A 26729-nucleotide genomic window follows, 5' to 3' on the forward strand; every position below is an offset into this window, starting at 1 on the left:
ATCTCCTTTCTTACAAGGACACCTCTCATCTCCAGATTGGGGTCATCTGTATACCTATGTTTCACTTTAATTTCCACTTTAAAGCCCCTGTTTCCGAATACAGTCACTTCCTGAGGTGCTGGGGTTGGACTTTAACGTATGAATTTGAAAGGGGGGGCACAATTCAGCCCTTAACACCAAGTATCAAATAGCACATTCTTTCCTCAATGCTTATAAATTACTTTCTTTCATGTCCTAAGTTCCTATATGCCCAAGGTACCCTTTCTGGAATGTTTTCTGTTCCATCCACCGATTCGTCTTTCACTGTATAGGTACCACATTGTTTTAATATTCTAGCTTAATAAAAACCTCCTATATCTGGAAGGGAAACTCATTCTACCTGTGCCTGTTCATGATTGTCTTGCAAAGTTTGAGGCCTGTAAACTTTTCTGAAAATGTTAGATGCTGTCCCATTTCAAGGGACAGAACTGTTCCCTTTTTTTATTGTTTTATTGGAATTTTATGAAATGTATATATATATTTTTATCTCCCACGTTGATATTTATTACATTAATAACATTTCTAGCAAAAACAAGTAGCAAGGTCAATAAATGAATTCACATTGACAGGTTTCATTTTGATCCATTAGCCAATTTGGTTAATCCAAAAGCCATATTGATCAAAGGGATTAAAAGTAAAAAGCACCTGGGGAGCCTGGGTGGCTTAGTCGGTTAAGCGTCCGACTTTCGCTTAGGTCATGATCTTGCGGTTCGTGGGTTCGAGCCCTGCATCGGGCTCTGTGCTGACTGCCAGCTCAGAGCCTGGAGCCTGTTTCAGAGTCTGTCACTCCCTCTCTCTCTGACCCTCCCCTGCTCACGCTGTCTCTCTCTATCCTAGAAATAAATAAGATAATATTAAAAAAAAAAAAGTAAAAAGCACCTTTTCCTAGCTACATACAGTATTTGTTAACACAATGGCTCTAAAACTCCAAACAGATATCAAATGCAAAATGCAACTTCCAGGACTCTCATTTTGATTAAGACTATCACATGGACTTGTCTCTTACATTTGTTTAGCCATTTATACAGCTACTAAAAAAAAAATCATATACTCTTAACTATTGGGCAGGGAAACTGAAAAGAACAGCTGTGAGAATTATACTCCTGAAATGTATATTTTCTAAGAATAAATATTTTCATTATATTGACTCAACTCCATCAATATAGTGTATCTTTGAATTTTTCAGTTTTTTTAAATGTTTTTATTTTATTTTTGAGATAGAGTGGAAGCAGGGAGGGGCAGAGAGAGAGAGGGAGAGAGAGAAACCAAGCAGGCTCTATGCTTCTGTCAGCACAGAGCCTGATGTGGGGCTCGAACCAATGAACTGTGAGATCATGACCTGAGTGGAAGTCAAGAGCCAGACACTTAACTGACTGAGCCACCCAGGTGCCCCTTAATTTTTCAGTTCCTTAAAAAAATTTTTTTAAAGATTTTTTATCTAAGTAACCTCTACACCTAGCATGGGGCGTCATATACATGCTCTACCAACTGAGACAGCCAGGTGTCCCTGAATTTTTCAGTTCTTTTATGAACATTAGTAGCATTTTATTGTTTTATTCATAAATTCTGTTTATGGAGTTTTTAAGAGACTTATTCCTAGATAGTTTTCATTTTATTTTTTTAAGTTTATTTATCTATTTTGAGAGAGATAGCGAGTTGGGGAGGGGCAGAGAGAGAGAGGGAGAGAATCCCTAGCAGACTCTGGGCTGTCAGCACATAGCCTGACGTGGGGCTTGAACTCACAAAACTGCGAGATCATGACCTGAAGCCAACACCAAGATTTGGAGGCTTAACCGACTGAGCCTGAGTGGCTCAGACGCCCTGAGAGTTTTCATTTTAAATTCAACATTGTATCAGATGTATTCCTAAGAAGCTTAGCTTTCCTAATGATATTATGAAGGTGAAGTTTTTTCCCCTAGTGTATTTTCTTACTGCCTATTAAATATGCTATGGACTGAATATTTGTGTCCTTTCAAAACTCCTTCCTTGAAATCACACCCCCAGGGTGGCTATATTTGGAGATGGGCATCTAAGGAAATGAAAGTTAAAGGAGGTCATTTTCATCTTGCACACCCAAAATACAATAGTGGAGCACATGCGGAAAACCTACTACAGACACCCGAATTCAAAACCAGGGACAATAGGGTCCTCACCGCGGAGTCATTGATCCAGAGAAATTCCTAAATCCCACTAATGACGTGTTACCAGTTCACCCATTAGGGTTTGGTCCTGTTCCTTTGGAGTTCTTCCTAGCTCTTGGCTGCAACCTCTGGCCCTGGATTCTGTGACCTGAGTCATCCTTCCTTATTAATAAAAAGTGGTCCACGTTTGCAAGAAGAAATCCTTTTCAGTCTCTTCCTGACCCCAAAAGTTGGCAGTCGTAAGAGCTCCTTTTATTTTGCATAGGGTTTGTCCTTTTCAGTCAAAGTTGATATGGCTGTTTAAAACTTGGTGCTGGGGGCACCTGGGTGGCTCAGTCGGTTAAGCATCTGACTTCGGCTCAGTTCAAGATCTCATGGTTCATGGGTTCAAGCCCTGCATTGGGCTCTGTGCTGACAGCTCAGAGCCTGGAGCCTGTTTCAGATTCTGTGTCTCCCTGTCTCTCTGTCCCTCCCCTGCTCGTGATCTGTCTCTCTCTCTCTCAAAAATAAATAAACATTAAAACTTTATGGTGTGTATGTGTATTTATACCATTTTTCAGGTTACAATTTCCTTTTTTCCCCATTTTCTTTTTTGCTGTGAACACTACAATTAGCCATGCCATAATTTTCTCCTGTATTTTTCTACTAACTTTGCAATTTTACCTCTTTTTTTTTTTTTTTAACTAGACATTCATGAAACTCATGACAACTCTTTAGTTAGGATGTCTCCAACCTCAAGTAATGGAAAATATTTTTGGGAAATGAAGTTGTAATAAAATTTTCTTCAAAATGATTTTCTACCAGATCTGCAACTGGATTATTAGAACTCACCAGCTAATACCATGGCTTATCTTATTGAAAGCTTGGCTTCTATTCTTAAAAAGGGGAGCTCCCAAATTTCTGGGTTTTTAATGTTTAGTTTATTTATTTTGAGAGAGAGAGAGAAAGGGGCAGAGAGAGAATCCCAAGCAGCCTCCACGATCAGCTCAAAGCCCAACATGGGGCTCAACCCCACGAACTGGTGAGATCATGACCTGAGCCGAAATCATGAGTTAGACACTTAACTGACTGAGCCCCCCGGGAGGCCCCCCCCCTTCTGTTTTAGGAGTACTTTGGTAGAGAAGGGGTTTGGTAATTATAAGTTTGTGTTGTTTCGAGAGATACATAGGAAGTGGTGGTGGGGGCTTTGTGGGCTTTTTATGTATCAATTAGGTGAAAGCCACATCCTCCAAAATATCTTGGAAATGACTTCCTCTGCTGTGGACTCTCTGAGCTCCTTCTGTGAGACCACATCCTTAAGACTCTTAGAAGCTGTGTTAAGAGAGAGGGTCCACAGAGGCAGTCCCGAGACCCTTGGAAAGCACTTTTCCTGTCTGAAGGGGCTCACTGGGTACCCCCTTACATATCTCTGAAGTCTTACCTAAGGATATTATAGTCCCTGGGGGCATTTCTTACTTCGATGACACTCTATTGGCTGAAAAGACTCCTCCGGGAAATGGTTCTTTTCTTAGTTTCTCTCTCTCCTCATGTATTTTATTAAAAGTAGTGAGAAGAGGGGCACCTGGGTGGCTCAGTAGGTTAACTGCCCAGCTTTGGCTCAGGTCATGATCTCATGGTTCATGGGTTCAAGCCCCATGTTGGGCTCTATGCTGACAGCTCAGAGCCTGGAGCCTGTTTCTATTCATGTAGCCTCAGAGACCATCTATGTCATTTCTTTTTATGGACTCTCAGAGGTACCCCTAGCCCCACGCTCGATGCACTGCTCACGTGGCAGCCCCAGAGATTCAAGAACAAGTACTCCAGGCAGGACAGCAGGAGCTGCATTGTCTTTCTGGGGTGTGTGTGGGGGGGGGGGGGTAGGGGACATGCAGCAGCCCTTCACCACATTCTGCTGGCTACCGGCAACCACCAGCAAACAGAACTCTCCATGGGAGGAGTGGCTCAGCCACATTGTAGAAGAGGAAGTAAGAAGGGGCTGGCTCTTGGCTATAGCCATCTTTGGAAAGCAAAATCCACCACATATGTAAAAAAATGGCCAAATATCAGTAATTTCGTATAGTTCAGCCTACATGGACATATACAGATGTGTGGGGAAAGAAGCTGGATTCCATTTTATCCAGAAAAGTTTCATCTATTAGACTGGCCTATAATCATTATTGTTTTTCTATGGTCTCTATCCAGATTTGGTGTGAAGTTTATACTAGGACTATAAAATTAATTTAGGAGTAATCTATCTTTAAAATTTTTTCTAACACTAGGGTGCCTGGGTGACTCAACTGGTTACACATCTGAATCTTGACTTCAGTTCAGGTCATGATCTCAATGTTCGAGAGCTCAAGCCGTGCGTCCAGATCTGCACTGACAGCGCAGAGCCTGCTTGGGATTTTCTCTCTCCCTTTCTCTCTGCCCTCCACCTTGTGCTCTCTCTCAAAATAAACAAACATTTAAAAATAAAATAAAATTTTCTAACATTGCTTGTACAACACAATGATGATTGAGTCCTTTAATATGTGGTACAATTCTACTGTTCAGTTATCTAAGCTTGCTACATTTCATTGAGGGACATTTTGACTATAGTGCAATTTACTTATTTGTTACTGATTTAGTAAGTCTTGCTTTTTCAGCGTGGTCAGTTTTGGTCATATACAATTTGCAAGAAAACAGAGAAATTTTATCTAAATTTTCATATTTTGTAGCACATGGTTATCCTTAGTATTCTATAATTTTTAAAAATCTAAATTGTGTTTATGTCCTCTTTTCATCTAACATTAGTTACAAGTTATTTCTCATGAACGTTCATGACTCTGTCACTCAATCTGAGAAACAAGAAATTACAAGGAATTTGCAGCTTCTATTTGCTGCTCCTCCGCAGAGACAGACACCATAATAAATATTTCTTTACAGGTTCACCATTTTACCACAGACACATGCCTGCCTCAATAACATGTAATTCCATTTCACTTTAGTTTGGCCTCCAACAATGGGATTCTGCATAGCCTTCTGAGAGTGACTTTTACCACTCAGTATTATGTATCTAATACTTAGACATGTGCTTTATTCAGCTGTTGTTTGTGTCATAGTATATAATATTTCATTGACTATATAATATTCATTCTCCTTTTACATCTTTAATAGATTTATCTTAAATGAAACTTTTATTGAGATAATTGTAAATTCACCTGCAGTGTAAAAAATAATAGAAAGAAACCCCTTACATACTTAGCCCAGTTTACCCCAATGTTAACATTTTGCAAAACTATGGTGTATCACGGTCCGAATATTGGCATTAATATGGCCCACAGTACGTATTAAGATTTCTCCAGTCTCACTTACACTCTGTTCATGTATTAGGTTCTACTCAGTTTTACACCTGTGTCGGTTAATGTATCAATAACCATAATCATGATACTGAACATCTCCAACACCACAAGATTTATTTTTACATGTTGTGTTTTAATATTCTTTTAAATGGATTAATTTCATTAGATCCCATTTTGTAAAATCCCATTTCTATGCAGAAAATAGAATTGATTTGGATATATTGACCTGATATGATGATTCATTTTTTATTATTAGAAATGATTTGATGCTGATGAAAAGTTTTTAAAAAATCACATAAATATAGAATTTACAGAATAGTAAAGAATTCCTAAATACATCTTACCTATATTCCCCAAATGTTAACATTTTACTATGTCTGCTTTCTCTATGAAAGAACGTACTTTTCTGACAGACATAACTCCTCTACACTTCAGTGATTATCTCCAAGAAGGTGATTCCATTATCTTAACACAGTAAGTTATCAAATTAAGAAAATGAACATAAATGCATTACTATTATCAAATACACAGAACTTATTCAATTCTGTAATTGAATTGTGTAATTCCATCAGTAGTCCTAATAAAGTCCAAGAGAAAACTTGGATTCAGTATCCCTGCTTGCTCTCTCTCAAAATAAATACAAATAAACTTAAGAAAAAAGATAATCATATCTTTTTTAAAGTTTGTTTATTTTAGGAGAGAGAGCGAGCGAGCAGGGGAGGGGCAGAGAGAGAGGGAGAGAGAATCCCAAGCAGGCTCCACACTGTCAGCACAGAGCTCCATCCGAGTCTCTACCCCATGAACCATGAGATCATGACCTCAGCCGAAATCAAGAGTTGCTCAACCGACTGAGCCACTCACTCAGATGTCCCAAAGATAATCACGTTTACGTAAGGTCGTTAGGACGGGCCCTATGCCTATATGACTGGTATCCACATAAAAAGGAGAAATCTGGACACAGACATAGACATACATAGGGAGAAAATTATGTGAAGAGACAAAGGGATGGACAAGACAAAGAGAGCAGACAGCAGCAGAATCTTCTTTCTCAGCGTCAGAGAGAACAACTCTGTGGGCACCTTGTTGTCCGACTTGTAACCTCTGGACCCGTATCACAGTCAAGTGTCTGTTGCTTAAATCACTCATTTTGAAGTATTTTGTTACGGCAGCCTAGCGAACGAATAAAAATTTTCTGCACTGGAAAATAGGCTGCTGCTGCAGCAAATACCTTAAAATGTGGAAGCAGGAGCGCCTGTGTGGCTCAGTTAGGTAAGCGGCTGACTTCGGCTCAGGTCATGATCTCACAGGTCCTGAGTTCAAGCCCTGCATCGGGCCAGCTTGGGCTCTACATTCTCTCTCCCTCCCTCTGCATCTCATGGGATTCCCTCTCTCTCTCTCTGCCTTTTGCTCACTCCCACGCTCTCATAAAAAATAAATTATATATTTTAATGTGGAAGCAGGTTTGGATTTGGCAGAGGATGGAAGAATTTTGAGGCACCTAATATGAAAAGCCTAGACTGCCTTCTGAAGATACTGTTGGTAGAAACACGAAAACCAAAGGTTCTTCTGGAGTCAGGTAAAAGTGAGGAACATGTTACTAGAAATTGGAGAAGAAATTATTTTTGTAATAAAGTGACAGAGAACATGGCTAAACTGTGTTCTAGCATTTGGTAAAAAGCAGAATTCAGAAACAATGAAAACAGTGAACTGGAATGTTTAGCTGAAGAGATTTCTAGGCAGAATGATAGAGGCCTGGCCTGACTTCTTGCTGCTAATGGTACAATTTGGGAGGACAGAATACACTGAAGAACGAATTGTTAAAACAAATCTGGAAGACTCTCAGCTTATTCATACTGCAAAAAATGCAAAAGCACGCTCTGGAGAGAACAAGGATGTGGTGGAACAGAGAAATTAGGTGTGGGACTTGTAAATCCATTAACCAACTCAGCAGAAATGTTACCAACACGGACTGAAGCGGACAGAGATGGGTTCGAATGAAGGAAAGTCATTGGATGTCTGGGATTCTACAGGTAGAAAAAACGGGCTTGCGGCGCTATCCAGATGCGCACACGGGCCGGAACGACCCCGGGGGTAGAACCCCCTCCTTGGTCCCAGAGGGTGAAGTCACCTTTTCAATTCCAGAGCTGGTCCACGACCCCAGGGGGCTCAGAGGACACAGCATTTGGCCAAAGAGAAGTATTCTCAGGCCTTAAAATCTAATGGAATTTGCCCTATTTTGGACTTGCTTGGGACTCACAGCCCATTTTCCTGATTTCTCCCTTGTGGGATGGAAAGGTCTACTTTTGCCTGTGTTGATCATTGTATGCTGAAAGCTGAGAACTTGTCTGGTTTCACATGTTCTCAAATGGGGAGAAATATTGCCTCAGGATGAAGCTACCCCAAGTCTCACCCACATCTGATTTAGATGGTATTTAGATGAGATTTTTTAAAATTTCTTTTTATTTATATTTCTGAGAGAGAGACACAGCATTAGCAGGGGAGGGGCAGAGAGAGCGAGACACAGAATCCGAAACAGGCTCCAGGCTCTAAGCAAGCATTCAGCACAGAGCCTGATGCGGGGCCGGAACCCACGAACCGTGAGATCATGACCTGAGCCAAAGTCGGACGCCCCCTGACTGACTGAGCCACCCAGGCGCCCCTAGATGAGATTTTCAAGTTGATGCTCGGGTGAATTAAGCCTTCAGGGGGTGCTGGGCTGGGGCGGGGTGTGTTTTGCATGTGAGAAGGACACGGATTTGGTGAGGGGGAGCAAGACGGCAAACTTAGGGTCTGAATTGTGTAAGGAAGATGCACTGGATTCTTAGCCCCCAGGGCCTCAAGATGTGAAGTTAATGAGCGAATAGTATCTTTACAGAAATAATCACGTGAAAACTAGACAATAAAGGTGAGACTTAAGCCAACGACTAGGATCTTATAAGAACAGATTTGGGCACAGAATTGGTAGTAATGAGCCCTGGGGTGTTGGCAGAATAAACCTGCTCTTGCAAGTCACGGTCCACTTTTTCAGGGAGGGGAAGGGGCTCTCCGTCAGGAGTTGGCAGGTTTCCTGGGCAACAGTATCTGCCATAACTCTGCCATTATAGTGTAAACGCTGCCAGAGAATACAAAAATCATGTCTATGTCCCAATAAAACTTGATTTATGGATGCTGACATTTGAATTTCAAATAATTTTTTCAATTTGTGAAGTAGTTTCTTTTTGCAACCGTTTAATAACATAAGGACTTCTTGGCATGCCATCCATCCAAATACAGGCAAGTTGCACGTGACCAGTTAGCTGCAGCTTGCTGACATCTAAGCTACGTATTTCTAGAGCCTCCAGTGAATTCTGTTAGGAGTTTGCTAGGCTGAGTCCTCAGACTCCTGTCAGATATCTCTGTATGAATCATCAAGATGCAGCTTTTTCTAGACCAGTACTTGTTTACATCAGGGATCAGTGAGGACATGAAGTGAACGGCTTAATTCAGCAAGTCAAATGTCACAATCAATACTCTTCCTTGAGATTTCAGGGTTTCACGTCACTAGTTAAGGGTTATGAATGACCAGGAGTAGCCACCCCATCTCCCGGGTCATATTTCTTCATATATTAAAAAACTCTTCTTCGGCAAGTCCCTCAGTATTCTCCAAATCTAATCATCAGGGGCTACAAGGTTCTTGGTGTCCACAAGTAAGGACACGATTTCATACTATAGGCTCACAGGTTTCCATACTGGAACGTAAACAAGAGTCTGATTTTTCTTCCTTCCTCAGGAAAAAAGCCCACTTTTGTTACCTATACACTACTCCAAAGTGACAATTTATTAAAATCTTTGAATTATACAAAATAGAAGTTCACTCTCCTTTTTAAAAAAATTTTTTTAGGGGCGCCTGGGTGGCTCAGTCGGTTAGGCGCCCAACTTCGGCTTGGGTCATGATCTCACAGCTCGTGGATTTGAGCCCCACGTTAGCTCTGTGCTGACAGCACAGAGCCTGGAGCCTGTTTCAGATTCTGTTATCTCCCCCTCTCCCTGACCCTCCCCTGCTCACTCTGTCTCTCAGAAATAAATTAAAAATAAGGAAAAAAAACATTAAAAAAAATGTTTATTTATTGTTAAGAGAGAGCATGAGGGGGTGAAGGGCAGAGAGGTAGACAGAATCTGAAGCAGGTTCCAGGCTCCAAGCTGTCAGCAAAGAGCCCAACATGGGCTCGAACCTACGAACGGTGAGATCAGGATCTGAGCTGAAGTCAACATGCTTATCCGACTGAGCTACCCAGGTGCCCCAGAAATTCAATCTCCTTGAGGCGCCTGGGTGGCTCAGTCGGTTAAGTGTCTGTCATCCTCTTGATTTCGGCTTGGGTCATGATCTCCCGGTTCGTGAGTTCAAGTCTCGCGTCAGGGTCTGAGTGCGGGGCCTGATTGGGATTCTGTCTTCCTTGCTCTCCGCCCCTCCACAAACCACAATCCCCCACTCTCTCAAAAATAAATAAATAGGGGGGGTGCCTGGGTGACTTAGTCGGTTAAGCGTCCGACTTTCGCTTAGGTCATGATCTCACGGTTCGTGGGTTCGAGCCCCGCGTCGGGCTCTGTGCTGACAGCTCAGAGCCTGGAGCCTGTTTCCAATTCTGTGTCTCCCTCTCTCTCTCTGACCCTCACCTGCTCATGCTGTCTCTCTCTCTCTCTCCTAGAAATAAATAAAACATTAAAAATTTTAAAAAGTAAATAAATAAATAGGGGCACCTGGGTGGCTCAGTTGGTTAAGCATCCAACTTCAGCGGCTCGGGTCATGATCTCACAGTTTGTGGGTTTGAACCCCACACGGGGCTCTGTGCTGACAGCTGAGTCTGGAGCCTGCTTTGGATTCTGTCTCCCTCTCTCTCTGCCCTTCTCCTGCTTGCATTCTGTCTCTCTCAAAAATAAACATTAAAAACAAACATTAAAAACACATACACACAGAAATGGGGACCTGGGTGCTCAGCTGAGTGTCTGACTTCGGCTCAGGTCATGATCTCTCAGTCCCTGAGTTGAAGCCCCCCCACCCCCCCCGTCAGGGTCCATGACCCGCTCCACGCTGGCACTGTGGAGCCTGTTTGGGATTCTTTCCTCTCTCTTTGCTCCTCCCCACTTGTGCTTTTCCTCTCTCTCAAAATGAATGAATGATCTTAAAAATTTTTTTTTTCGCTCTCCTTAACTTTAGCAGAAGAAACCTTTTTCTTGGAGAGGAGGAAGCACACAGGCAGAGGGACAGCACCCAGAGTTATTCTGGGAAACCAGTAGAGCAGGAAGTAATTGATGGTCTCACCTCTGGGGCAAGAGTGAGTTAGTTCCCACATTTTCCTTCTGGTTCATGTGAGACTGAATCAGAAACTCAAAATCTAGCATAGATGTTTCCTTTACCCAGCAATGGCTGGTGGGTAGATGCCCGGAAAGACCCCAACCAGAGAGCACACACATCAGGGAGGTACTTCTGCAGAGAAAACTAGGGTGTTCTTACCAGTGAGCAGACACTGAAATGCTAAAATATAATCTTTGTTCATTACAATGAGTCTCTTAAGCAAAACCTGCATAATAATTGCCAGGCCCACTTATGTACATTGCTGAGTACTCATTTACGGAACAGTATCTTTTCATTTATTTTTTTATTTTTATTTTTTTATAATGATTTTTTACTGAAATTTTTAAATGTTTTTTAAAAAATGTATTTCTGAGAGAGAGACAGCGTGAGCAGGGGAGGGTCAGAGAGAGAGGGAGACACAGAATCTGAAACAGGCTCCAGGCTCTGAGCTAGCTGTCAGCACAGAGCCCGATGCGGGGCTCAAACCCACAAACTGCGAGATCATGACCTCAGCCAAAGTCGGCCACTTAACCGACTGAGCAACCCAGGTGCCCCTCTTTTCATTTATTAAAACCCACATTATTTGTTATATTGGTAAGAAATGAAGAGACAATACTGATATATAGCATTTAATATGGAGAATATTGGGGGGTGTTATTCCACAAACTACCAAATATATGTCTAGCAAGTTACGTTAAAAAATACCAAAAAATGTAAAAAATGCTACTTAGTGTTACTCAGGAAAGTCACACTAAGTATCTCTCAATCCTCAGAATCTGTTCCTTGCCATTTCCCAACCATCACTTTATTTACATATTAAAATAAAAACTTTATACTCCACCATGAAAAAAGCTACCACTTATAATTTAGATTTTCTTCACTCTAAAACATAGCTTCAAATCTGGAATGTGACTTTCCATATATAACACATTTTCTATGCGAAAATGCTTTTCTGATTAAATTTAGGTTTTAAATAGGAATTCTCTGAATTTTATCTTCATAATGATGCTACTGCATCTGATGTCACTGCTCCTCATTCCTTCAGTTCTGGTCACAGAGACGTGTAGGACTTCTTTCTCAAAGCTTTTGCCCATTCATTCCAAATACGACCGCCTCACTCGGACTTAATTGGCAGGAGTGTATTTTTAGGACTTCCTGCTTATACAACCCATCTATATTATCATCTGGTCTCCTGAGGATCAACTTCTGTGAGAAAGTTTCTAACATCTACTTCATTTCAATTTCTCATTTGTGAGTTTTTCGATGTATACGAAGCCCTGAATTCCAACAGAAGGATTTCCCGCATTCAGAACACTTCCATGGTTTCTCTCCTGTGTGAACTCTCTGATGTTCACTGAGGGACGACTTCTGGGTGAAGGCCTTCCCACATTCACTACATTTAAAAGGTTTCTCTCCTGAGTGAGTTTTCTGGTGTATCTGAAGTGAAGCCTTCCTAGGATAGGCTTTCTCACATTCGCTGCATTCGTAGGGCTTCTCTGTTGAGTGAGTCCTCTGGTGTATAATTAGCTGTGATTTCCCACAAAAGGCTCTCTCACAGAAACTACATTCATAGGGTCTCTCTCCTGTGTGTGTTCTCCTATGTATAACGAGGTAGGATTTACTGCTGAAAGCCTTCCCACACTCGCTGCACCCGTAGGGCTTCTCCCCTGCATGCGCTCTCAGATGCGCAGTGAGTTGTTCCTTCCTACCAAAGGCTTTCCCGCATTCACTGCACTGATAAGGATTATTTCCTGTGTGGATTCCCTGGTGAACAACAAGTTGTGTCTTCATATTGAAGGCTTTCCCACAATCACTGCACTGATAAGGTTTCTCGCCTGTGTGCATTCTGATGTGAACCAGGAGGTAGGACTTGCTCCTAAAGGCTTTCCCACATTCACTGCATTTATGGGGCTTCACTCCCGTGTGAGTCCTCTGGTGTACAACGAACGGGGACTTCAAACTAAAGGCTTTCCCACACTCACCACACTCATAAGGTTTCACTCCCGTGTGGCTTCTCTGGTGTAAAATGAGCTGTGATTTCCAGCTGTAGGCTTTCCCACAATCACTGCAACCGTATGGTTTCCCCCCCGTGTGAATTTCCTGATGGACAATGAGCTGTGACCTGAAAGAGAAAACTTTCCCACACTCGCCGCAGGAGTAGGGCTTCTCTCCCGTGTGGACTCTCTGGTGAGCATTAAGATTTGACTTGGCACTGAACGCCCTTTCACATTTAGTGCATTCGTAAGGCCTCTCTCCCGTATGAATTCTCAGATGGACGATCAGCTGTGATTTACAACGAAAAGCTTTCCCACATTCATTACACACACAGTTTTTTTCTATACTATGAGCTCTTTGATGCTTAAGAAAATATGATTCTTCATATCCATGAAACTTATCAGGATTTTTTCTCAGACAGTTTCTGGTCGAACCTGAGTTTTGTGTCAAGCTTCTTCCATGTGTGTTATACTTATGGATTCTTTGTCTTGAAGAAAGTTGGGTTCTGCTCAGATGAAGTTTTCCAAACGCACTAAAAGCATAGCTTTTCTCAACATTTTCAAGCTCATCTTGATTTTTCTGGTACCATTCTTTCCAATCTTCTAGGAAAAAAATACATACACATATTTTTAATCATCATATGTAGCTGATATCGAATTAGAGAGGGTTTTTTTTGTTTTATTGAAAGTTTTTTTTAAAACATTTTTTAAAATATTTTTTTTTTAATTATTTATTTCTAGGAGAGAGAGAGAGAGAGACAGCGTGAGCAGGGGAGGGTCAGAGAGAGAGGGAGTCACAGACTCTGAAACAGGGTCCAGGCTCTGAGCTGGCAGTCAGCACAGAGCCCGACGCGGGGCACGAACCCACGAACCGCGAGATCATGACCTACTAAGCCACCCAGGCGCCCCTATTTATTGAAAGTTTTAAAACTCCCATGTAATGAGTCTTTTTTTGATAACAGGCCTCAGACACTGGTTCGAAAGAAATACTGGCCAAGTGTACATGTGCCATCTTTCTGAGCTAGGGAACATGAGGAACTGCGTCAAACCAAAGCCCATTATGGAATGGATGGCAAATTAGCAGTGATTAAAAATGGTTGTTTTTTTTTTTAAGTTTATTTATATTGAGAGAGAGAAAGAGAGAACATGAGCAAGGGAGAGGCAGAAAGAGAGAGGGAGAGAGGGAGAGAATCCTAAGCAGGCTCTGCACTGTCAGAGCAGAACTCAATGTGGGGCTCAAACTCAGGGACCTTGAGATCATGACCCGAGCCAAAACCAAGTGTCAAACACTTAAACAACTGAGCAACCCAGGCGCACAAAAAGAGTTCCTAAAACAGAGGCTTACTAAGCTTAGCCTGCACTTAGGAGCCAATGTCATTTATCAGATATCTGAATGTCATTACGTGTTTATTATTCAAAAAGTGAATTGAAACAATACAGAGCAACCAGGATATAACATTCAGACAGGTACAATGAGACGCTAAAAGACGAAGTTAGCAGGGCTCCTGGGTGGCTCAGCTGGTTAAGTGTCCCACTTGGGCTCAGGTCATGATCTCACAGTTCATGAGTTCAAGCTCTGTGTCAGGCTCTCTGCTGTCAGCGCAGAGCCCACTCCAGATCTTCTGCTCCCTCTCTTTCTGCCCCTCCCCTACTTGCACTCTCTCAAAAATAAACATAAAAAAAAGTTCACAAATTGAAAAAAAAATAGAAGATTGAGTTAACTACAGAAAAATTAAGGCAAGAGCATTTCAAACCAAAGGGAAAGCACATATAAAGTTCTTGAGAAGGGAACCTACTTGGCACAGTTAAGAAACAAAACATAAGGCACCTGGCTGGCTCAGTAGGTAGCGCATGCAACTCCTGATCTCAGGGTCGTGAGTTCAAGCCCCATGTTGGATATGGAGCTTACTTAAAAAAAGAAAGAAAGAAAGAAAGAAATAGAATAAATGTCAGCATAGCTCAAACCCATTGAATGAATAAAGCAAGGCAGGAACCAAATAGGCAAGGCCATGGCAAAAAGTTTTACCAAAGGATTTTAAATTAGAGGACATCTGGATTCAGGTTCTGCTTTTATTTATTTTGAGAGACAGAGCGTGTGCGTGGGTGCGGTGGCAGAGAGAGACAGAGACACAGAATCTGAACCAGACTCTGGGTTCCCAGCTGTCAGCATGGAGCCCGGTGTGGGGCTCGAACCCACGAACCATGAGATCATGACCTGTGCCGAAATCAAGAGTTGGCTGCCTAACCGATTTGCCCCGTTCTGCTTTTTTTTTTTTTTTTTAATTCCCAGAAAACATATTTTGTGGGAGAGAGCATGTGAGAGTAGGGGAAGGGCAGAGTGGGCAGAAAACGGGGGAGGGGGAAGGAAGGGGGGGGAGAGAGGGGGGGGGAGAGAAAGAGAGAGAGAGAGAATCCTCCATATGATGCAAGCCTCAATCTCCTCAATCTCATGACCCTGAGAGATCTCAGCTCACGATCTGAGCTTAAAGTAATAGTTGGACACTTAACTGACCTGAGCCACCCAGGTGCCCCTTTTCATGTTCTGCTTTCAAGAGATGTTTGGCTGTTAAGTAAAAAACAAATAGAAGGGCTGACAGGCCGAGAAAGCTGCTGTAGTAATGCAGGAAGATGTGACAATGGCTCAGACTGAACCCTGGAGCTGAGCAAATGTGGAACATATTTGGAGACTGAACCAAGAGACTCAACCAGAGGGCTGGACGGAGGAGAAGCTGAGAAGGGGAGGCTTTAGTTATCTCCAGATTTTAGGCTTGAGAAATGGGGTGCTGCCCTTGGAGAGGGGAAAACACTGAGACACACAGTTTGGAGGAAAAATGAAGGACTTCGTTTTGGATCTTATTTCTCATGCGATCTCAATCAGATATCCGAATGGAGACAGGAAGCGGGCAGACAGACTGCGGCTCAGTGAAGAGTGGGAGTGAGCGGCATCCGAAAGGTCTCACGTGCCGTATGGACGGGACCTTCTAGGGAAGGTGTGCCAAAACAGCCCTGGAGCGGACACTGAAGGCTGGCCAGTGGGGAGGCCCGGTCACGCCACGGCGAGTGTGACGTCCACCCAGGGCGCCTGGAAGACGGGGCAGGTGTGGGTCAAGAGCACCCATCGGGGCACAGCCTCACCAGCTCATGACAGGTTCCCTGGGGGATAGTCGGGAGCGCTTCTGCTTCCTGGGCGCCCCCCCCAAACCCTCTCTCCCCGTTCACGTGGAAGCAATTAGGAGTGTGGTCTGTACCTCAAAGCAGGCCCACTAACTCGAGAAAGGGGGAGGGGGGTGGTAATACCGACACCAGTGGACTTCTCGGGCTTGAAGACACATCTGGACGGTTTTTGGTTGTTGTTACTGGCTTAACAGAATTGTCAGAAAAAAAGAAAACTGACCGGAATCTTATGTTTTGAAGGGAACCTAAGCCTGATTTGATAACAGCCTGTGATTCTTTAGACCTAAATACCCACAAATCTGCACCCACAGACATGGGCCATTCTCCCCAAACCTTACCGCGCCCGGGGCCCTGCAGGACAAAAAGAGAAGACTGAACAGGGAATTACACCCAAAGCTACGGCAAGAAGCCTTCCTTGAATTTTTTCCCATGGAGGAGAGTGTGCGACAGGGCAGTGATGACTGTGCCACCCCCCCAGCCACCCCTCAGGAGAGAGAAGCTTCTATCACAGGTTCCAGTTCCTTCCCCACCACTGCACGTGTCTAGAATGGACTGTCGATCTTTTAACCCCATCAGTTCAGATTGTGAGGCCATAGCCACGCCTGTCTGATGGTACCACACACATCTCAAGAAAGTCTGGACTTGCGACTGGACTCAGGCCCAGGATAAGAAGACATCCCGCTTCCTGGAGAAGCGATGACCATGCTTCATGTTAACATTCACATATTTAAAGGCGCCTAGGCGGCAAGAAGGGAAGCGTGAAGGATACTCGAAGGCAGGACCCTAGCACACACTGTGCACTGCACTCCCGATGGTCCGGCCCTCCTCCCGTGCAGCAGCCCTGACTGGTGAGAATATGGTCCGTGTGGTGCTCCCCCACGCCCGCTCCGCCCCTCCCGCCACAGCGAGTTCAGGCACTGGCATGTCGCTTGTAAGAAAACTTGATGCCAAGCTTCAGAGAAAAATTCTGGGGGCTGATGAAAGAGATTTTTTGGAAAGAAACAGGACTTATCCAGTGCCCGTGTCTTCATGTGATGCCTGGCATGAAGGTACCCAGCTGAACAGAAGAAAAGCCTAACATACGAGGGTAAGAAAAGGGGCACACGTGGCACCCTGGTCCCTGACATCACCACGCTCACACGTGGCACCCTGGTCCCTGACATCACCAGGCTTCTGAACTGAGCCGCTGTCAAGCTGCCATCCTGTGGCAGACAAATGTCATTTAGACCATAAATTCCTTAATGTTTACTCGGGTTGAATCCGGGATGTAAGCTACTTGTTTACTTTCTCAGACTAGTGACAGGGACACTTATGAAAATAACTGCAGCAGGAACAGCTAAAGGGAAGATCAGAGTTCTGAAAAATGGCTAAGACTTTGAGCTGTCCACGCCTGGGAAAACACTGACCCAGTCTGGGTGACAACTGAGTAACCACAGGAGCCGTGGAGACACTGCCCAAGGAGAAAATACTACCAAAAACAGAAGCAGAACTGAGATCAGCAAAGGAGAAGGGACACAGGACACCGAGCTGAGCCCGCAGAGCCGGACGCGGGAGTCCGAGTGCAACCGCGGCAGCAAGCCAAGCGGGGAAGGCACAGAAGCACAGCGCTCCTCCCCAGCTCTGCTGCCGTGAGCGAGTGAGGAAGGCTGGGCTCTCGCACGAGCACTTACAGCCAGGAAGAGAGGGCAGAAGGGGAGAGGATGAGGATGTCCATGGGACGTTACGACACGGGGGAAAGAAAGCTTAAATCCTCAGAGCGCAAGAGACTTTCAGTCGTTACAATATCAGCAGGAAAGAACAGGTAAATTTGGGAAACAGACCCCTCCACCTGACTCCAAAGGGACGAGTAATTGGAGCCAGGAAACGTAAGGTGACAAAATCACTTAATGACACAGGTGAGACTGTGCTAGGTTTCAAAATCCTTTTAAGAAAAGTGCCCAAGAAAGTTAACAGTTATAATTTCAAAGTGACCAGTTTGAGAAAAGGAAGCAATGAAATATCCCAAGACGATGTTGAGCAAAGGATGAAAAGACTGAGGGCTTTAACTGTGGAAGAAGAAAGACAGTCAACACAAGCAGAGCAGAGGGCACGAAGTCACACAAGAGGAGCGGAGAGGAGAATCTCTCCAGACGCTGGGATGGCTGATGCGGCCCAGGACCATGAGAAGGAAAGAAACTAACCCCGAAAGCATCTGAGCAGAGTGCGGATAAGGGGGGGGTGTGCCTGCCCCTCAGAGTAAGAGAGAAAAGCCCACACGTGGACAGAGCAATGGTCCCTTCCTTTCCTGAGGAGCTAGCTTGTGGGCTTATCCCGAGTCCCCCCAATAGTTCAAGGGCTTCAAAGGAAAGCTTCCGCACAAGACGGCCTGAGTGCAAGCCCTGGTTCCCACCCCAACCCACGTCATTCTGGTTCCCATTCACCCACCTGGATAGCTCTGACGGGAAACTTTGGCACTTATTATCCATGGCTCCTCTCCTTGCTCCAACTTGAAGATTAAATCAGGTTTGGTACCATGATACCCTGTTGATGGAAAATCACAGAGGATGTGGGCCAAGCTGCTAGGGACTCAGGTATCTAAACCACAAAATGGAAACACTCACTTGCATGTGCGGGAAGATTACAATTAGGAGATGAGGGCCAAACAGGGACTAGGAGCCTCTGACCTCTAAAGTTCAAGTCCATAATCATTAAGTACTTTAGAGACCTCAGGGTAGATAAAAGAAAAGAAAAAGGGATGGCAATTTATAATTCATGATCTGAGTTCAACAAAGAAGTTGCACTTACCCACAGACACCAGGTGGCTATAGTTCTCCAGTATCACATCCCTGTACAGGTACTTCTGCGCAGAATCCAGTAACTGCCACTCATCCCAGGTGAACTCCATAGATATATCCTTGAATGACAATAACCCCTGTAATAATATACATCCCATTCAATCGGATGCCACTGCATTAGGTGATGTGGACAGATGTACAAGAGCTGCGAAAGGAGAAATGTTCCTCCACAGACCGCCTCCTGTGCCCAGTTCAGCACGAACTTTTAGAATGAAACAGAACAAAACAAATAAAAAAACAGTAAAAAAAATTTTGAGCTTCCATGTGCAAGATACTGTTTTTGATCCTGAAAATAACAGGATGAACACAAAAAGCTTTCAGTCTTGTAGATGAAAATAAACATCTATACCTACATACAAAACAAGCGTTTCAAACCTTTGATAAAAAAAATTATCCAGGATACATTTTGCCCAGAGATGGAGAGAACAATTCTAAACACATGGGAAGGTCTACCCTCCGAAGTATCTGTCATCTTCACAGCTGCTCAGACCATCTTGAATCTCAGTCTGGCACCATAATAATAATAATAATAATAAATAAAATTAAAATTAAAAACAAGGGGCCAAGGAGCACCTGGGTGGCTCAGCCAGTTAGGTGTCCGACTTCAGCGGCTCAGGTCATGATCTCGCAGTTTGGGAGTTTGAGCCTTGATCCTGCTTCGGATTTGGTCTCCCTCTCTCTGTTCTCCCCCGACTTGTGCTCTCTCTCAAAAATAAACATTAAGAATTTTTTTCATTAAAAAAAGGAAAAAAAGGGGGTCCATTACTGAGGCCAAGCAGGGTTCACTCCAGCAGACTCTGGGCCTGGAGTTCGTGCTGAAGAGCCGCAGAGGATGGAGAGCCACTGTGGGGGTGGGGGTGGGGGGCATTCCGTCTGTGCAAGCTGTAAGTGCAGTTCTTGGTATCTCTGCAAACCACCCAGTAGGCTCATCATAAACCCTTTACTGGGACCAAAAAGGTAGTAACAAGCTACAGATCCTCAGGGGATCATTCAACAAGCATTTATGAGTCACTGACCGTGTGCCAGGATTGTCCTAGGTGCTAGGGACTCAGCCATGGACAGAGTCCCTGTGCTTAGTGGGTTTCTCTTCCTACAGGGGGAGGTGACAGTAAACATGTAACTACCCACCAAGCAGGTGGTGATAGTGCTCTATATAGACAAGACTCAAGCAGGGTAAGGGGATAGAGTTCTGGAAGCAGGCATAAGCAGCTGGAGTGATCAGGGAGCCCTCTGGTGAGGCAACATTTGGGCAGAACCTCAAGTGATGTGACAACGAATGTCAAGATTGCTGCAGGAAGAGCCTCCCAGGCTGCATGAAAACAAAGGCACAGTCTTGCAAGGCTCCAAGGGTGTGGTAAGGACTTGGGGTTCCATTCCGAGAGGAGAGGTCATCAGAAGGCCTCAAACAAGAGCAGAGTGATCTGACTCACACCTGAGATCGCTCTGACTGCTATGGAGAGGGAGGGTCCTGGATCTGGAAGCGATGAAGGTAGCTGGGGCCAGAATGAGAGCCCTGGAGTAATAATAAGCAGTGGTTGGGTTCTGGACATCAATGAGAACAAAGCCAGATGACATCCTAGTGGGTATGATGTGGTAAACAGAGAAGGGTGCTGAGGACAGCAAGGACATGGCCCTTTAACAAGGTGAAGATGCCTGAGGGAGAAGAAATGAGGGGAATGAGAGGTTGGAGAAGGAGCTGGACAGAATTCCCTGAAGCAGGCTGCTGCGGGAAGGGAGGGAAGGAAGAGATGGTCTGGATGTCTGCTGAGCCCACAGTCAGGAGGAACTGGTCTGTGTTCAGAGATTTCGGTATACCAGTTCCCTCTGGGACTTCCTGAAGATGGAGGATTCTGGAACATTCTGCAAAGGCTGTGAAGAAGTGATACCCAAAGATTCCTGAACCTGATCCCCCTTGACAGGCTCCTAACCCAACAGCACTGCCTGCAGGAAGATCCCAGAGGGAAGAGACAGTGAATGCAATTCTGGGGGAACCTGCAGAGGTAAGTGAGAATCACTTCACAGCATGGAAATACAGGGTAGGGCCTGTGGGAGATAGGGTTAGGCAACCCCCAGCTTATACCAATGGGTTAACAAGGCACAGAGAAATAAAAAGCCATTGTATGCTCACACCTGAGTTTGGGTAAACACGATTGGCACCCTGAGAACAGGAAGGTGCAAAGGCACCCCAAGAATGGGGGGTGCTGAACCCCAAAGATAGAGAGGGACAGGCAAAGGCCACCATAGGAAAGGGTGCAAAGGCTCCCAGTACAAAGGTGTGTGAGGTAAGATGCATGCAGGGCAAACGTGCCCCCCAATTTAGTCCTATAGCAGAGAAACTGCTTTCACAGGAGAATAGGGCCAGGTTAGGCAAAACAAGTAAACTGGACTATAGGCTCCTGGGCTGTAGGCAAAGCAGCGCAGAGGGGAGATGATTAACAAAAGAGAAGGTGTCTTGTTAACCCTGAGTTTCTTTCCCCTGACTTCTTCCCTAGGCCAGCTAAGACGTGGCACCCCCTTATCTGTCATTAACAACCATCTGCCCAGCACCTGGATTTTGTTTTTTATTGATCCAAACCCCAAACACTGTATATCTTCAAAAACCCCACTTTCCCTCATGCCTATAGGTTAATGTTTACAGTTTGTCTCTTTGTGCACGCCCATCACCTTCGTAAGCCTTCTGATCCTAATAAATACAGGGCAAGGACCCTTACTCGGGGCTCTTGTCTTTTCCGAGACATTAGCCATCTCTCCTATTTTTTTAATCCTGCGTCCCGCTCTCCTGCTATGATGAGAGAGAACTTCAGACCCAGAGTCTATGACAAGGGCCCTGTCTCAGGCTCCAAGCAACCGCCTTCGTGCTGGGTACCGACCACCTGACAACAGGAGCTTCTCTGGCCTAAGTACTGATCTTCCCAACCCAGGAGGAGCCTCCACAGGACGCGGGAGTAGAGAGATGAGCCCTCCCATCCCTCCTCTGCGGTCAGAGTCGGACACGAGGAGATGGAGTTAGAGTAGGACTGGACTCCCCAATATCTGAAAGTGACCAGAGATCACACATGCCTGCTGAGACAGCCACTGGGGCCAAGGACGGGGAGGGCTGACAGGCACATCTGAGGTTGTGATAGAGATAAACGAGGCTGTGACTTCCTGCATCCAGATCACGCCCAGGCCACACATCAAGCCAGCAACTTTGCGGCAGAGGAGAAACCAAAGCAGGACACACCAATGTGACTGTGTAAAAGCTACGGCAGAGGCCACAGAGTGAACATGGACCAAAGTGGCTGAGTGTGGACACTGGATGGAAGAAGAAAGGTGCAGAGCAGAGAGTGGGGGCAAACCATGAGGCTTATTTTAAGCTTTTTACCATATTTTGAGCTTGATAAGAATAAAAATAAAAGACAAAAAAATATTTTTAAAAAGGTTTTATTGGCCAAGCCTGGTCAAGAAATGAGGGAATTGGGGCGCCTGGGTGGCTCAGTCGGTTGAACGGCCGACTTCGGCTCAGATCATGATCTCATGGTTCGTGGGTTCGAGCCCCGCATCGGGCTCTGTTCTGACAGCTCAGAGCCTGAAGCCTGTTTCAGATTCTGTGTCTCCCTCTCTCTCTGACCCTCCCCTGCTCACGCTGACTCTCTCTCTGAGAAATAAACAAAAACACATAACAAAAAAAAAAAAAAAAAAAGAAAGAAACGAGGGAATTAAAAAAAGAAAACTACTATGACCGAGACAGAGTCCATAAATCAGATTTTAATTCATAAGATTATTATACAGAGACAATTCTACTGTAATGTGACATGTACGCAGCAAAAAAAATCATCATAATGCAAAGTCACACACAAACCCACAGGGATTATGGGGAGAACTGAGGGCTGGGGCACAACATCTTTGTCAGCCACACACAAAAATGAACACCATAAGCTACCAAAAACAGCAGATTTACATTTTTAAGAAACACGTAAAATGACAATATAGCACTGTACTTTGGAAAAGACCTGGCGTTTAGATGTCAGAGGGGCTGCAGCTGATCATAAAATGGTGGAAAGAGCGGTGTCTGAGGTCAGACAGAAAGCTCACGCTGTTCCCTACAGTACCAACTGTGTTGAATTCACATCTCTAAAGCAAACATGGTAGCAGACCTAACTATATTTACAAATTTGTTCCAATAAATTTGAAGACTTAGAAGAAACAAAATTTCTCTAAGAAAGTAAAAATAACCTGTTAACTAACTTGGATTTAAATAAGACTTTAAAAAAAAAAAAAGTAAAAGTAACCAAAATTGGCCCACAAAGAATTTAAAAAGAAAGCCTGACTAATCAATGATCACAAAATAAGTAGTGGAGCGCTGGCTGGCTGAGTCGGAAGAGCATGCAACTCTTGATCTCAGGGTTATAAGTTTGAGTCCCACGTTGGGTGTAGAGGTTACTTAAAATCTTGGGGGGAAAAGATTAAAACAAACAAAACACCAAATAAATAAGTAGCAATCAAAGGTTTACCCTCCAACAGGCAACGGACCCACACTACATGTAAAAGTGAGTTCTATCGGGGCCCCTGGGTGGCTCAGTCAGTTGAGCGTCCGACTTCAGCTCAGGTCATGATCTCGTGGTTTGTGGGTTCGAGCCCCGCGTCGGGCTCTGTGCTGACCGCTCAGAGCCTGGAGCCCACTTCCAGTTCTGTGCCTCTCTCTCTCTCTGCCCCTCCCCTGCTCATGCTCTGTATGTGTCTCTCTCTCAAAAATAAATAAACATTTTAAAAAATTAAATAAATAAATAAGAGGTCTACCAACATGGAAGGAACATGTCTAACCTGATGTTGAGCCAGGAAACCATGGGATGCCCACACAGCGTATCACACAAACTTACAGAAAACCCCACAGACAAAACAAGGCAAGTACAGCACAAACTGTAGTGTTAACTCCTTTATTATTAACTCTGATCAAAGTATCTGGATAAAAACACAAGTGAAGTAAAATAAGGCCTATACTCACACACACAACACTAAGACAAGGAAATTTATCCAAATAATTAAAGGACAATCCAAAATGAACAAAAAACCCCAGAAATACCTATCAGCGAAGTCACACTAGTATATTAATGGAGAACAGCCAGCCAGTCATCTCAATAGAGGAAACAAAGTAATGTGGTAAAATTCAACACTTAAAATTCAGAATTCAGCTAAAGGGAGAAAGGAATTTTATTCTTTGATATAGAACCTCAGACACTTTACTTATAATTTCAATTACATTAAGTTAACAAAAAACAAAAGGCAAAATTTATGGTGTTGAACATAACAGAAAAAAACAGTCACCTCTGGAGGGCAGTGCAAAGGTGACAGGAAACAAAACGGAACCTGCTAGGCGCCGGAAATCTTTAGTTTGATTTCGATTTGTCTTCAGTGTACGCTGCAATTTTGTGATTTGTAAAAATATCTGGCCATTCAGATGCCCAAAACATATTTCTCATATGTGTTTGGTCTTTATCCAAGGATTCCTGGCTCACAGCTCCTAAAACCCTGGAAATTTCCTGATAAGTGCCATTATGGTATTTTTTGTTATGTTAATAAGGTGACTTTTCGGAGGTTCTCAGGTAAGGAACAGAAGGCCAGTTGATTGCTGGGAGAGTGCTCCCCACCCCCAGTCTCCAAGGAGGGGAGAAGGGCTACAAGTTGAATTAATCAACAGCAGACAATGATTGAATCAACCACACCGATACAGCAAAGCTTCCGTGAAAACCCAAAAGGCCTGGATTCGGAGAGCTTCCAGATTGGCGAAGACGTGGAGAGGTGAGATTGGCGCACCTGGAGAGGGCATGGAAACTCTGAGCCCTTTCCCCATACTCATCTCTTCCCCTGGCTGTTGAGTTCGTATTCTTTACCATATCCTTTAATAAGCTAGTAAATATAAGTAACTGTGTCCTGAAGTTTTGTGAGCTATTCTAGCAAATCAATTGAAGCTAAGGAGCAGGTCTTTGGAACTTCCCATCTGTAACATTGGTAACAATAGCCTGGGCCTTGCAACCTGTGGTTGAGCTGGGAGAAGAGCTGTCTTGTGGGACTGAGTCCTTAACTAGCTTAGGGAGTTCGAGACCCAATTTGGGCTCACTGCTGTCTTCCAATCCTCTGTTCTCCTCTCTCTGCACCTCCCCCACTCATGCTCGCTCTCTCTCAAAAATTAAAAAAAAAAAAATTAAATGAAAAAAAGGAAAGAAAAGTCTGGATGGAAAGCCCCCAAACTATCTTTTTTTTAAACTTTTAAACTTTTATTTTAAGTAGGCTCCACCCTAATATGGGGCCTGACTCATAATCCTGAGATGGGGCACCCGCTACTGACTACCTCTTGACAGAAGAGGAAGCCAAAGGGGGTTTGGCTGTGTTACTTACAATCCCATTTTCTAAAAGGATGCAAACAAAAATTGTTTTATATGAAAGAGGAAGAGCAATACTTTTATGCTAGAATATTTGTGTCACTAAAAGTAACAGGGAAGGGAAAGAAAGGAGAAAGAGGAGAAGGAAAAGGGAGGAGGGAAGGAAAGAAGGAAGAGAGGACTGGGGGAAAAGATGAGGTGTGTAGGCCAGAGCTGCCTTTCAGAAGCGAAGCGATGCCACGAACTAGAACCACAAAGAGGGAGGGAGGAAAATGAGTATGTGTGTATACACACGTATGCATACACATAAGAAGAAAAGAGAAAATGACAGAGTGAATATGGCAAAATGTTGACAATTCTGGGTGAAGGTTTTTTAATATACAATACTGTACAGGAGTTTTTCATACTATTCCTGCAACTTCTCTACAGTTTCAAAATAATAATGTAACATAACATAAAATCTCCCAGGGCTTTCCAGCACGATCCTTCCCCTCACTTAAAGGGCCCTACACAATCCGACCCTGGCTGACGCATGGTGCACCTATCCACTCCAGCCCGCGCTTGCTTTCCACTAGAGGCACCTGCCACTTGCTTGGAATGCAACCTAGGCTGGAAGGCTTCCTCCTCCACTCCACTGTACCCACTGTCTCATGATCATCAAGTTGTCATTCAGACTCCACTTAAATGTTGCCTCGAGAGGCTGCCAATCTAAAGTAGCCACCCAGTCGCTCTCTTTCACATGCATGACATTCACTGCTGTTTTTGTCTGTTTATGATGCTCCTTGGGACTGGGTGACCATCTCCCATATTCTGCATGTGGACCCTGACAATTTTGTTCATCCCCATATTCCCTAGAAAATTACCTGCTGTAATAGTCCATAAATGTTTGTTAAATCAACATGTGCGCTCAAAAACAAGCAAATTCTGTTCACGTTAAAATGTAAGAGGCAGTAAGAGCACAAACTCCGAAAATACTCCTTTGTTTGAATTCTAGCTCTGCAACCCTGGTCTCCTTATTTCCTTTACCAGTTTGGTACCATGGGCAGGTTTCCCAATTTCCTCACCTGCAAAATGGAGACAGACCTGCCTCGCAGGGTCACAAGTCTTTAACGACTTCATACCCACAAAGTACCTAGCCAACCATGGTAACTATTAATATTATTCAATAGTTTTAAAATTTTCATTTGGTCTTCTTTATTTGCTTACTATTTATAAGATATGATTCTGTTCGCTTATTTTACCTTTCTTACTGCTTTTGTAAATGTGTTTTCGTTCACTGTATTTTCTATATAGTTATGGTTTTTTTCTTTTTTAGCAAGAGCAAGGGGCGCCTGGGTGGCTTAGTCGGTTAAGCGTCCGACTTTCGCTTAGGTCCTGATCTCGCGGTTCGTGGGTTCGAGCCCCACGTCGGGCTCTGTGCTGACTGCCAGCTCAGAGCCTGGAGCCTGTTTCAGTCTGTGACTCCCTCTCTCTCTGACCCTCCCCTGCTCACGCTGTCTCTCTCTCTCTCCTAGAAAAAAAAAAAAATTAAAAAAA

General features: G+C 44.1%; 1 protein-coding gene across 1 annotated transcript in view; it reads right to left on the bottom strand.

Moving 5' to 3' along the window:
* Positions 1 to 26729, bottom strand: part of ZNF84 (zinc finger protein 84) — a 59601-nt gene that overhangs the window by 28953 nt on the left and 3919 nt on the right. Inside the window, exons 3-5 of the mRNA XM_039222772.1 lie at positions 18785 to 18911; positions 18425 to 18520; positions 12199 to 13429 (exon numbers count right to left, since the gene is read on the bottom strand). Of these exons, the coding sequence (XP_039078703.1) occupies positions 12199 to 13429; positions 18425 to 18520; positions 18785 to 18911 (1454 nt within the window). The remainder of the gene's footprint in view (positions 1 to 12198; positions 13430 to 18424; positions 18521 to 18784; positions 18912 to 26729) is intronic.

This window comes from Hyaena hyaena, unplaced genomic scaffold, assembly GCF_003009895.1.
Source record: "Hyaena hyaena isolate Hyena2069 unplaced genomic scaffold, ASM300989v1 scaffold_1186, whole genome shotgun sequence".
Classification (NCBI taxonomy): Eukaryota; Metazoa; Chordata; class Mammalia; order Carnivora; family Hyaenidae; genus Hyaena; species Hyaena hyaena.